This window comes from Lolium perenne, chromosome 4 (genome assembly GCF_019359855.2).
Source record: "Lolium perenne isolate Kyuss_39 chromosome 4, Kyuss_2.0, whole genome shotgun sequence".
Lineage (NCBI taxonomy): Eukaryota > Viridiplantae > Streptophyta > Magnoliopsida > Poales > Poaceae > Lolium > Lolium perenne.
The window spans coordinates 199,909,113-199,923,182 of NC_067247.2; the positions used below are offsets into that span (position 1 = coordinate 199,909,113).

Here is a 14,070-nt window from a genome sequence, read left to right on the forward strand (position 1 = left end):
TTTCGCCTTCGTCGCCGCCTCAATAAATCTCAGAAAAAATATGGCTTAGGTTTTTGGGAAAAAAACGAAGGCGTTTGTTAAAAAGGGGACCCGAGATGATGTCCAAGGGTGAAACGGGCATGGGTGGCGCGCCCATCAAGGTTGGGCGCGCCACCTGGCCTCTTTCGGCCCTTGTGGCTCCTCTCACGTGATTCTTTGGCCCACGGTACTTCTTCAGGTAAAAAAATGATCATGCATTTTTCCTTCAATTTTTAGGTGTCCAGAAGGTCCCTGAAACAATAAAATACGAAAAAGGAGGTTACTGCCTTCCAGGAATTAAATACCAATGAAGGGAACTTTGTAGGAAAGTCTTAGAAATCAACTAAAAATGCATAAATAATGATGTATGATAGAAAATATCAATAAAAAATAAACATATGTGCAACAATACTGATGATGTAAAATGCACGTATCACAAAGCTTTATTAGTATAGAAATTTGGGTATCAGTCGACTTTCTTGATTCCAGAGTCGGCACTGTCCTCGTCGTCACCGCACTCATTGTCGATGTTATTTGATGTCGGGTGTTGGGACGCCCGATCAGATGATGTGTTGTTGTTAGTTGACGACGCCGACCCAAAAGATACCCCGTCGAGTAACTCGACGAGATCTCCCAGGCTTGAAGCAGAACCAATGTTGCTCCTTGCCATCACGTCCGAGCATTTTCCGCTCATGGATCCGATAGATGACGCTTTTGGTGATGCCAATGCTTCCATCGTCGAACCTGAATAGACCGATTCCGATCGACGAAAAGTTCCTTGAGTCCCGATGTTGACGCCGAAGCTCCCGATCGTCAGATCCCTCCCTCAGCTAAAGTCACCAAAAGCCTAGAAGGGTCGGTGGGTGCGAACAAAAATTTATTGATCCGAAGCGCACCTGGTCACCCTATCTAGTTGAGTTGTTGCTTGCAGAAGAGGTCGTCGATTTCGTGCTTCTAGTGTCCAAGCTTCCCATAGACGGCGCCAATGAAAAAGGGTTAATCTTGTCAATTCCCATAATGATGGGCTTGGGTTTCTAGGAAGGAGAACGCTAGTGAACCAACAAACCAGTCAATTAAACTAGGCAGCCGATGAAAAGTATGATCAAGGGCAAAATCGTTGAGATTGTATTTCTCAAGATCTAGGGTTACAGGGTGTATCGTGTGATTGAATTTGTCCCCCTCGGTGGCTCCTCCTAAGCCTTTATATACTAGGCTAGGTCTCAAAGTCCACCTTGAGGAGCAATTAAATCATATAAGTCGATCACCCGATATGGGCCTAACTTTCCTATGCTGATGTTGGGCTTCGACCTTATGTAGGTTTCTTCATGGGTGTTCGCCTATTCCTTCGTCAACTTCGTACCAGGGATAGCAATACTGAGTACCCGATATGGTATACCCATGTCACCACCACCTCCTCGGCCCCCAGCCTCTTTCCCGGGTCGTCGCCGCCTTATCCTAGGCGTGTGTGCCCCGCCGCGACCTTCTCCCTAGTATGCTCATCCCCGTGCTCTGGTTTTCGTCGTGAAGGTGGCGCTCCACGCCGCCGGTCGTCGGCCGCTGGCTCGCGCCTCCTCTCCTCCGCCTAAAATTCCTAGCCGAGCCACTCACGGCCGACAGGCGCACTCAACATCGGTGACGCCGGCGAGCCCGCATGGGAAGGAGGCGGAGGGATAGCGGCACCGGCAAACCTGCACAGGGAGGGAGGCCTCACCGTCCTCGACGCAGGCGAGCCCGCACGGGCACGAGTCCGAGCAAGGATGGAGACACCAGTGAGCCTGCACATCGAGGCGCCCTCACCGTCCACGACGCCGATGAGCCCCCACGGGCTGTAGGCCTCACCGTCAACAACGCCGGCGAGCCCGCACAACCTTTTGTCCTCACCTTCCATGGCGCTGGTCAGCCGGGGCAGGAGGCCGAGCAGGGATGGCGGCACCGGCGAGTCTGCCTGGGGAGTGTCACCAATTTATCCTCCCTCATCCAGATGTAACAGTGAAGCCTCGTGCCCGCAGCCCGTTGTGGAGAGCTCAGCAACGGACCGAGCTCGGCCGCCGCCGCCCGTCAGTGAGAGCCTGAGAGGGACATGAGCTGTCGTGGAGGATGTTTCGTGCTTGAGTGCCGGCCGCCGGGAAGAATTTCTTTTTTCTAACAGGAAAAAATGACTTCTTTATACGTGGTCCCTGGAAATTTACAAAAAAAAAAACCGAATCTCAAACCATCTAACTTATGCATTTCCATATAATTGTTGGATAATTAGGCACAATTTCCATGATTAATTCCAGAATATAAAACATGATGGCAGCAACTACTAACATGTGAAACTCAAACATACTAGATGCATTAATTAACATGAGTAGCAGCAACGCAAACGGTAAAGCATCCATCGCTAAACAGATCGAGATATGTCGCACGTACCGATCTGGTGGAGATGACGGTGGAGGTGTAGCAGATGATGTCGCAGCAGTAACGTTGTTGACGACAGAAACGACGGGTCGAAGTAGACGGCGTTGAAGATGACGGTAGGCAGCACCGCCCGACTTTGACGGAAGACGACCCGTGATGAAGAGCTTGAGCAGTCGCGTAGAGCGCTTCCCAAAAACCTAATTCGCCCTCTCCCGTACAGGATCGCAAGGACGAGCGGTTCCAGAGACCTGCTCTCCCGTTCGCCGATGCACGTCGGCTCGCGGGATGGAGTAGGTTACGATGGTGGCGCAAGCAGAGAGAGGTGGAAACCCTAACTTGTGTATTCAGTATGTTTCTGCGGTAGCCGAGCAAGAGATTATATAGGCTAGGGAAATCCTAGGCAACGTGGGCCACGCCCACGTCGCACGAACGTTTCGAGTCAGTTACAGATTCCGTCTAGGACTCTGTTCGTTTTCCTGAGCTGCAAAAAGTAAGGAAAATCTCGGCTCGAGGCTCAATCCACTCACCACGAGCGCGGCGCGCGCGTCGAGACGAGCGGGGAGGAGGAGGAGCGCGTGTAGCACTCCTATTCTTACTCACTTACTAGTGGTGGAACAACCCACCTTATAAGGTGGTCTAACTTCCTCCTAACTTTCCATATGAGACTAAACTTCCAACCTCTTGCCACTCCCTAGTGAGCTGGCACCAACTTGGGCTCAAACTCACAGGGCTGCCACTATGTGGGTTTTGAGATTTATAGAAAAAACTGAAATCTAATTTGGGCCATTAAAAATAGGCCCAATATTTCAACAATAATTGCCAGTCAGCCTAACAGTAGGCCCTATTCGTTCGTTATTAGACCAGTGTCAGACAAGAATCGATGTTATCTGTTACGTGTTAGCGCTAGAGTGGTGGTTTTTTCAAACCCTAATGTACAGTGGTGGTTTTTTAAACACTACCCTGGTGGTTTTCTTGTAATTTTCTCGTCTCTCTAACTGCTTGAGAAGCCAAGATGTCTAGTAGCGCGGAACGCCATGATGAACAGACGGAGGAGCGCAGGGTTCTCAAGGCTGGCGAACATGCACATAATGATGATCAAGTCCCCAGGGTCTGGGATCTAGTACTAGCGAGCCTTCATCCATAGGTTTGTCATCAGACCAGACAACACGAATCACAGCTCGTATGTTTCCCCGATATTTCCGTATCCGCTGCTGTTGATAAGTAGGAGTAGCGAGTCAGGATGTAAGTGGCAGCTGCGTTTGGCGATCCCGCTTACGCCGCCCGCAAAATATCGTGCATATGGCTACCACGGCGAGCCGCTCACTTTAAATGGCTCGCGTTGATACATGTCCCGGAAGTGCGGCCTTGCTGTGGGTTAATTAACGTAGCTGCGCAGTTTGCGCAGCAGTGCTGCTACAGTAGGCTCCTGCCGGAGGCTAATCTTTTTAAGAGCGGCCAGATGCTAGCGAGGACTAAGAGATATGATACTCTTACTGCTTTCAGATACTTTATATAGGAGTACTTAGTTTTCACTGGCTTTCAGTGCTTGTACCTTGGTAAATGGTAATCACTCCGGCTTTAAAGGCCACTGCAAAAATGATCAAATACCAGTGGAAGGGAACAATTCAATGGTGAAAAAATGAGCTTGTGCTCTTGTATAAGTAGAAACTTGATGCTTGGCGCTGTAGAGCGACAAAGCATGATCGGGCCGGAATGGAGAGACAAGTTTATACAATTCGAAAGATACAGGAACAGCTCTTTCAGGGAAATGGTCTTACAGGCAGAGTTCATCCCTCAGATATCTACCGTCAAAGGAACAACAAAACCAAAAGTACGCTTCATTCTAACTTCTTTCAAAACGAAGATGTTTGTTGTTGGAAAATCTTGAGCTATGATTTCTTGCCTTTGGTGAATATTTTGAGCTATGCGATGAATAGCCTTGCCCTTCCCATCTTGAAGATTGAGGAGTTGAATAGTCATAAAAGAACTCTTGGTGATTATTGTATGGCTTCTTAGGAGTAGATGGAGAGGCCCACCCATTGGATTTGTACTTCTTGTATGGCAGATCATCATGGTCCTCAGGAATCCAACCACCCCTAACTCTGGATTTATCACGAGGTGTGCCCCTTCTATCCTCAAATAGGGGGCTTTTCCTTTTATGAGTATCGTAAGGAGCTGATCTAGGGCCAGAATCATTTCTCCATCTGTCCTTTTTACGACTATGTGCTGACAACTCACCTTTAAACCGACCCGACTGCAAAAAATAACATAGTGTACACAAGATAAATACCCAAGCAGTTCTTATCAGAAGAGAAGATTCTGAGATGCTTATAACAACCTTAGCATTGTTTGTGCAGCCCCGTGCGAAGTGACCTTCTTCGCCACATTTGTAGCATAGGGTCGGGGTTGTCACGACACTTGTTTCCCTGCGTTGCTTGGCACATCCCTATAATCAAATTTTAGTAGCTAATCAGCTGACATGAGAATCAACAGACATAAACATAGGATGATGCATAGATTGAAACTCACCAAACCACTATGACCAGATTGGGCACAGTTGTAGCAAGTAATTTCTTTTGCAAGACTATCAGAGAAGTCAGTACAGCACAGGTGACCATTCTGCTTACAGACGTAGCATTTTATTTCCTGCATAACCCAACAAGATGGATAGTGAGGAACCAAAAACACCTTTGCAATTTAAAAAGTTCCAACTTGAAGTAGACTGTTGAACGACATAAAGAAATATGTATCTTGTATTGTGTGTTATTAAGTGCAAAAAATACGTGCAAATTCAGGGCCTGGTTTGGCATAGAATGGTAGGAAATGCCTAACATAAAAATGGCATGATCAATCAAACCTAACCTACTATAATTTATGAGAAGCACAGAAACTGGATCACAAAAAATATCCTACCAACATAATAACCATGTCAGGCACAACTCATCTATGGGTCTTTCAGACTTTCATAGCCTTATTCAGAAAACCCAAAGGTGCAGTACTCCGTTTCTTTGTACTTACCAACATGCGAGCAACCCAACACACAAACATTCATTTGCAACAGCAAATGAAAAATTTGGAGAGCAATAGAGGCAAAAAAGAACCCACCTTAACATCATCCGGTGGATAATCATTGGCACATCCGAACATATCGTGGCCTGTTTCTCCGCATCGTAAACACAATGTGGTGGATTGCTGAGTATTCCTCATGTGCTTGTCAGGACAATCTTTCGCCATATGGCCTCCTTTTTTGCAGATGAAACAATCTTGACCCTACGAAAAGTAAAATGAGAATATGAGATATTTGATTCCTGATAGTGAAATCCACTGGCAAGACCCATCTGCAAACTAAGTTACACTTGCAGCCCATAAGCACATGCAGTAACACAGGAACTAACTGACATTTTCAGCTATGAATACACATGCATGCAAGAATCTGAAAAAGGGAAGATTTCTGCAGAGGAATTGCATGTCATAAACGTACAGATCACTTCCTTAAGTGGTATGACAAATACAACATAGGAACAACAGTGGACGAATAGATCTGGAAAACACAAACTACTCAAAGCAAAATATGGACTATCATGGCATGTAGATAGGAGCTGTTTAAATCAGGATTAGCAGCAGACATAACTTGAAGAAAACACATTCTGCTATTGACTCTGCATCTAATGCTGATGTTGAAGTGCAACAATGGGTATGGTCAAGGTGTCCCACAACTTCTGGACTAAATTATACTGAATTAGGAAGTTGATCAAGATCTTACTGCATAGAAAAGTAGATTTGCATGATGGCAACCTTAATGAAACAGACACATTAAAAGCAAGGAAATAACCCGTGGCATAGTAAACCATATACAGTGAGCTCGTCAAGGGCATGAGTGGACATACCCAAGTCACCGAGCGATAATTCCTCGGAGCTAGAGAGACCAACCTGCGTGCACTGCTTCGCATTGTGTCCAAACAATCCACAAACAAAGCAAGGCTTCTTCCGCTTTTCCATTGGGCAGTTTACAGCTACATGACCTTCCTCCCCACAGTTAAAGCAAGTTTCCAATATAGTTTCCCCGGGATCAAAGTATCTTGGTATCCGCTGATCATAAGCAGAAACAGCATAACTATCAGGTTACCACATTGTTCATGTACAGGGAAATTCATTTGGCACTTACAAGAAGCTTCCTCAGAACTGTGTTGTCGGACACAGGGACACCGACGCCATCTTCTGTGAGCACCGTTTCTGCTGTCCCAATTTCGCCCTCATGGGTGCCTGCAACCTGAGGCTGAAAGGACAAATACATTCATCAAATGCAGCTCCATGAAAACGGCCGTACTTATTAATTCCCAACAAAGGGACACCAGAAACAAACATAAAATCAGTGTTACTTTATATGGCAAGGTTTAGATTTCACGAACGGTTTAGTGTGCATATCTTTTACTATACTTATTTTTAATGGAGAAAACAAAATGATTGTTTCACTTTGATTTGTACAGGACCAAAAACGTGTTTCTGCATAGGAAACATCATACTGCCTTTTATGCTATGGTTTCCAGAAAGGAATCTGGCTAGTATCCATCTTGCCTCCGCATAAAGCACAATTTAGCAAAAAGAGAAGCAAAGAACTTGCAATTCTAGGTCAAAACATCTAAACAGCTTCCAGTGAGCTCATGCTTGAGGCATTTCAACCACATAGCTTCCAAATCAAATTGATTCTACGGGCAATTGTGCAACTAAAGCCTACGAATCCTCTGTGCACTCGATATTTCGATTGCTGGAACAAATATCAAACTGCGTAATCATGAGCAAAGCGTAATCCCACGCTTACCTCCTCCTGGGCAGCGGCGACGTCGTCCTTCCGTTGTTTTTTCTTCCTCTCCTTGCGCCGCTTCTTCTTCTTCTTCTCCTTCCTCCTGGGATCCGCCTCGCCGAGCTCCACCACGGCGTCCTCGTCGACCTCCTCGTCGGAGGAAAGAGAAAGGAGGTCGGCGAAGCCGGGCTGGCCACCCGCCGCCTCCCGGCGCCGCCGCGCCCGCTCGACGATCTCGAGGCTGAGGTCCTCGTTGCCCTCCTCGTCGTCGTCGTCGCCGAGGGGGGCGCGCCGCCGCGCAGGAGAAGCGTTGTCGTCCAGGTCCGGGTCGCGTCGCGCCCTGGAGCGCCCGCGCTGACCCATTTGCGTTGGCGTTGGCGTTAGCGGCGGCGCGGAGGCTGGTAGGAGAGGGAGCGAACCCTAGTAGGGTGTTTAATCTTGAGCGGTGCGCGGGGCAGAGGGGGGCGTGTGCCTTCAGCTGCGGGAGGCAGAATTTCCAATACAAAACTAAAACACCCTGGGCACATTTGAATATTTGATCGATATGATTTGTATGAAATGTAGGAGTATGACTTTTAAAAAACGGAGGTAATAATTGTGTAGAATTTAAATTCTATAAAAAATCTACTACATCCATCTAAAAATAGGTGTATTAGTTCTGTCTATGCATATAGGCACAATTCAGAGCCTGGCCAGAGGGTCAGATGGCTAGCCGAAGGTGGAGTGCGCTCACCTACCTAGCACTAAGGTTCGATTCTCGGACACCGCGGTTTGATGCTCATAGCTCCATTATAAGAACATGCTCTGGGTGCTCGTCCATGGGTCTCGTTTTTTTTTCTACACACACTTTAGTTATATGTATCTAGAAAAAATTAAGACATCTATTTTTAGGTGGGGGTATATAAGTTGTTTGACATATGTACATATTTCATGATAACTAATCATATAGGAATCTTGCAGTGTAAGAGTTAAATTGACTCGCATGATTCTTAGAATACAAGGATAGAAAAATTATAAGATCAGAATGTCATGTCCACTAGAACCCTACAGGATTTGGAACCTATGGAATATTCTTTTCAATTAGTATTTGATTCATGGAAAAAAATAGTTGTAACATGAGGTTTGAGTGGTGGAAATTTTTCTCCAAACATAGTGCAATTCAATCCAATAGGAAAAATTCATATGCATTTCTAAGGATTGTACATAGGAAAATTTTCAAATGGTGAACAATCCAATTCATATTACTTGGCACTAGTATGGATGTACTTAGAACTAAAATATGTCTAGATACGTCTATATTAGGTAACTAATATGGATCAGAGGGAGTACAAAAATCCTATGATGGTTCTTTGAATCAAAGAAGCCCTATATAAATTCTACAGCAAAACAAGCATTAGGTCACACCTCATTGAAAGTGAATGAGGCCACATGTGTGATTTTTGTAATTAATGTAATCTTACTGGACTAGTATTTTTATTGAGTTTTATATTGAGGAATCGTCCATAAAGAATGCTTGAAGACCATGTGTTCGGTTCAAGGATAAATGTCATGAAGATGATATATTGAGTATTGACATCAGGATCATCGGTTTGAAGAGATGAATTTATTATGATCAATAAGAAGAAGAAATGGAGATAGAATTCTCGTGTGGAACTCAAATAAGTCATGATCTAACTTATGTGCTAAGCAAGTGACAAGGTATCGACTTGTCAATGCCTACATATTGTAGACTAGGATTTTCAGGGAAGTAAAAGGCAAGTAGATCTCGAAGGTTCAGCCGGAAAAGTACTCGACTGCTATGAAAACTAGGGTTGTGTTGACAATGAATTCGGTGCCTTCTTTGTCCCTCGACTCCCCCTTATATAGGAGGCGGAGCCGAGGGTTTCGTGATGCACAAGTTTACAAAGTCCGGGAGACTATCTGAGTCTGTCCCGTAATAGTTACAAGTCAATATTCCTAATACAACTCTATCTTTCCAAACTATCTCTTGACTAGGCTTACGGGCTTCATAAACTTCGGGTCGTGGGCCTTCAGTAAACCCCGGGTACCATCTTTGGCAGGCCCATTGGGGATGCCTATGTCAGCAAGGTAGGATCAACATCTTGAGAGTTTGATTTCAAGGGAAGAATTCAAGATATGTCTCTAAGTTGATGTTATAGTAGACTTATGAGTTGAGCAATGGTTGACCAAGATTTAGACATGCAATCAAATGAAGAGTTCTTTGTTTTTGTGATAAACATCAGAAAATACAAGGTTGAACAATAAAAAAAAAGTGAAGATTTGATTCAAGTTGGTCAAGACATGAAGCATAAAGAACGTACCACGTGGGATCAAGTGATCTCATGGGATGGTAAGACTTGTAAATTATATTTGTGAACTAACCGATAATATATGTGAATTGTATTTTTATGTGGGTTAGGTATATTTGAATGGGCATGCATCAAAAATAAGATTTCATATAGCCCATGAGAGGATGGCATCAACTAGCGGTCATCATCAAGGTTGACAACGACAAATTCAATAGAAGCATCTCGAGAAGATCATATGCTTGAAGCTTATTGTCCATTTGGTGATAATTGACATGTGAAGGTGTGCCTTAATTAAACTATTCCATAGTGGTATGGGGGTGGGGGAATAATGCGTCTTCACAAAGCAACAATGATCAACTGAAGTGTTTCGACTTGAATGAAGCATGAAGCGTCATCATCAAGATCAAGCAGGATGCGCAAGACAAAGGTATGGACTTGCTAAGTTTTCATTTTACCGGTCTCAATGTGGATGTGGGTAGACTGGGCCGCACTATCAAGCGGGGCTTTCAACCGAGTAACTGGATCACATCTTCATAGGGCGTCAAGTCCTTTGCAAACTTTGCATCTCCCTATTTTGTTGCTTCTAGGTATGAGGTTCTTGATCTTTTTGCTAGCTTTTCAATAAGCCAAATTCATTGAAAACGGAATTTGTACGCATCTTCTATTGCTTTTTCAAATTTAGAGGTTTTTCCGGTTCTTTGTTTTGGGAGGTTTCACACCTCCCCACTTTTGATATTTAATATTTTGCTCCTTCTAGGATTTTGTGGACTCTATTAGATAGAGCTTGTTTTTTAGCTTTTCAAAAATCTCAAGTACACTAAAATCAGAGTCCAGATGTAAAAGATATTGTGTTTTTTGTATGACCGTTCTTCGGTTCTATCACATTCGTACTTAAACCCGAGAAATTTGGATTTTTCCGAATTGAATCCGACTAGAGTCCGACTAAACTCAGAACCTTCTTTTGTATGCTCGGAATTCGTCGTGGAATTCTGAACTAATTCTGAACGGGCACGAAAACTGCTCTGACGGTCGCTTTTCTTGAAGGGGTATAAAATGGGTCTTCTTCCCAATAATTATAGACTTATTGAGACGAAAATAAGCCTCCATTGTTGTTCTTCAAAAATGATTGCTCCCCATCCCTCCCATGATTTTTGCAACTTTTTGAGGAGATTGGAAGACGAGATATAGATCCACATTTCCACCAAGTAACCCCTCCTCTAAGTGGGCGGAACCCTTTAGATATGGACTTGGAGTCATTGGTTGACCTACACCATTGTTATTCCTCTCTAATTCCTTCCCGTCACTCGTTGTTTTGGTAGGATTTTAGAGTGAAGGATTTGAGCGCCTTTTTTGTTCTTACTTTGCATTGCATGGTGTTGAGCTCTCCATTACGATTTGTCCGAGTGAGAGAACGTGAGCTTCTTACTCTTGGAGGGTGACCTAGTTGGCTTGATGGTTGGTGTTGCAGTGACCTGTTCGAGGAAGATTGTGAAGAGGCTCGGACTTTCCCCATCTTGGGATTTGGGAAGTGTTTGTGAAGCTTACCATCTTTGGAGTGGAGGAAAAGCTAGCGATAATGAAAAAAGCCCTTATATTTATGAGTGGGCTTGGTGAAAGAACATCTCTTGAATTAAGTTTTCGAATGTTTGATGTCAATATATGTGATACACTAATGTTTGATGAGATGGTGCAAATAATATATATGTATGTATATGTGGTTGTTTTGTGTGGAAAAACAAGACAAAAAGCAGCAGCATCAACTTCACCAGGCCGGATAATCCGGACCGGATATTTGTAGAATATCCGGCCCCTGAAATTTGGCTAAGGAAACGTGTGGCTCAGTAACCCCCTGGATCAGGGCCGGATTTTTGCCCGGATTTTCCCAGAGGCCGGATTTTCCGGGTGGGGGTGCGGATAATCCGAGCCTCACTTACACCGGATAATCCGGCCCTCGAAATGCCCCAACAACTGGATTTTGGAAGGGGTATTTATACCTCCCTTCCTCCTCCTCCCCATGCTGCTCAAATCATTGCCAAGTTCATCACCATTAGAGCCACCTCAAGAAACACAAGAATCACAAGATCTCCTCCTCCACCCACCCAAAGCTCTTGATCTTTGGAGATTCGAAGGAGAAGACCCCGATCTACATCTTCACCGAAGCGATTTGCATTTCCCCTCATATGCTTGAGGGCCCCTTTGCTAGTGTTCCTCTTTTGGGAAACCCTAGTTGTTTGTAGTTGATACTGTTCTTATTATTGTTGTTACAGGTTTGGGAGCCTCCAATTTGGTTGTGGATGTGTGCCCCAAGAACCTTGTAAAGGCCCGATTTCCGCCTCGAGGAAATCCCTTAGTGGAAGTGGGCTAGGCCTTTGTGGCGTTTCTCACACAAGACCTGAGTGAAGCCTTCATGGCGTTGGTCTGGCTTTCATAGCGACCACACTCCTCCAAACATAGACGTACCTTCTTGCAAAGGAAGGGAACTACGGGAATCAACTCCGTGTCTCCGCGTGCTCTACTCTCGGTTACCTCTATCCTATTATCCTCCCTATATATTGCTTAGCCATATATTGCCTAGTTGTTGATCTTGTCATATAGGTAATTCACATAGTTGCATATCTAGAAAATTTACCTTTGTGTCAAGACTAAATTGAAAAAGAACTAAAAAATGGTTAGCACCTATTCACCCCCCCCCCCCTCTAGGTGCGGCATACGATCCTTTCAATTGGTATCAGAGCCCCGGCTCTTATTTCGGGCTTAATCGCCTAAGAGTATGACGGACGACGTGCCTGCGGAAGGGGCCGCAAAGATGGTCTCCATGGATGATCTCAAGTTGATGGAAACATCTTTGAGGTCCTCCATGGAAGCTCAAATGGAAAGCATGAAGAAAATGATTTCCGAGCTTTTGACTCTGGTTCCCTCCGTGGGTCCCGTCATAGAGGAAAAGGAAAAGGACAAGGGTGCGTTAGAAGAGGGAGGTGCTTTGGCGTTACCCTCCTCTACCAAGCCCTTGGATGGTGATCACTTAAACACAATAAAAAAACCCATTGCTTCTCCTAGGGCGACTAGTGCGGGTGTGAGCTACAATAATGTGACCCCACCTTTCCGCTCTCCCAATATCCCGGTTCCCCATCCTCATATAAACACTAGGGGTGATCCACCCAAATTTAATGATAAAGATTTTAGTACATGGCAATTTGAGTTTGCTTGGTAAGGATTTGCAAGTTGAGTGCAAATTTGTACTTCTTGGCAAAGAAGGCAAAATCTGTCGCAATGTCACTAGTTGAAGTCATCTTTTCATATTCTTCAATTTCAAAGGCTTCTTCCCTTTCTTGATCAGCTCTAGCCTTCAAGGCAAGGTTGTGTGAGGATTCATCAACACGGTTCATCGCCATGAGCCTTTCTCCTGTCTTTGCCATGTTTTCATTGGCTGCCACATAGGAGACTAAGTCATCTGCGTTCAGATCAGCTTGCTTGGTAAGGATTTGCAAGTTGAGTGCAAGGTTGGTATCCTTTTGCTTGACGACAATCATGGCAATGACTTTGGACTTGACGAAATGTTCATTCATCTCAAAACCATCGTTGTATTTTTCACATCCAAGGCCTTTGACCTTCACTCTAAGAGCACCAAGCCTTCCATAGGCATCGGCCAAGGATTCTCCTTCTCTAATCATGAACATAGTTGCCTCTTGCTTTGCGGACTGATGACCCACAAGTATAAGGGGTGTATCGTAGTACTTCCGATAAATAAGAGTGTCGAACCCAACGAGGAGAAGAAGGTGTTGACAAGCAGTTTCGATGAAGGATTCACTGTAAATGCTCGCAGACAAGTTTACAGGGGGTTTTGATATAGCAGATAAATAAAATACAAGTAAGTAAAATGCGGGAATAATAATTGCAGCAAGTGGCCCAATCCTTTTTAGCACAAAGGACAAGCCGGTGTGTTTACTTATGATGACCAAACGTTCTTGAGGACACACGGGAATTTAGTCTAGTGCTTTCGCTTCATATAGTTGATTAATCTTCATTGTTTTGATAAGTGTTGTGTGGTTGAACCTATGCTAATGCACCGCCCTTCCTAGGACTAATACATACTTGTGATTAAACCCCTTGCAAGCATCCGCAAATACAAGAAAGTATTTAAGATAAATCTAACCACAACCTTAAACTCTGAGATCCTGCTATCCCTCATGCATCGATATACCAACGGGGGTTCAGGTTGCTGTCACTCCGGCAACCCCACAATTAGCAAACGAATACAAGATGCATTCCCCTAGGCCCATAAAGGTGAAGTATCATGTAGTCGACGTTCACATGACACCACTAGAAGAATAACACCACAACTTAAATATCAAACCATTAAATATTACTCAACATAGTTCACTACTAACATTTAGACTTCACCCATGTCCTCAAGAACTAAACGAACTACTCACAAGACATCATATGGAACATGATCAGAGGTGATATGATGATGAATAACAATCTGAACATAAACCTTGGTTCAATGGTTTCACTCAATAGCATCAATAACAAGGAGTAATC

The 14,070-nt window shown here is 44.4% G+C and overlaps 1 protein-coding gene across 1 annotated transcript; it reads right to left on the minus strand.

Moving 5' to 3' along the window:
* Positions 1-4,052: 4,052 nt before the first annotated feature.
* LOC127295180 (uncharacterized) lies at positions 4,053-7,673 on the minus strand. Its single transcript, XM_051325082.2, has 7 exons — positions 7,238-7,673; positions 6,584-6,694; positions 6,349-6,507; positions 5,524-5,688; positions 4,948-5,064; positions 4,757-4,864; positions 4,053-4,672 (listed from the first exon to the last, which is right to left on the minus strand). The coding sequence occupies exons 1-7, from the start codon at positions 7,580-7,582 to the stop codon at positions 4,262-4,264; spliced, it is 1,416 nt and encodes a 471-aa protein (XP_051181042.1). The 5' UTR covers positions 7,583-7,673; the 3' UTR covers positions 4,053-4,261.
* Between the last annotated feature and the right edge of the window lie 6,397 nt (positions 7,674-14,070).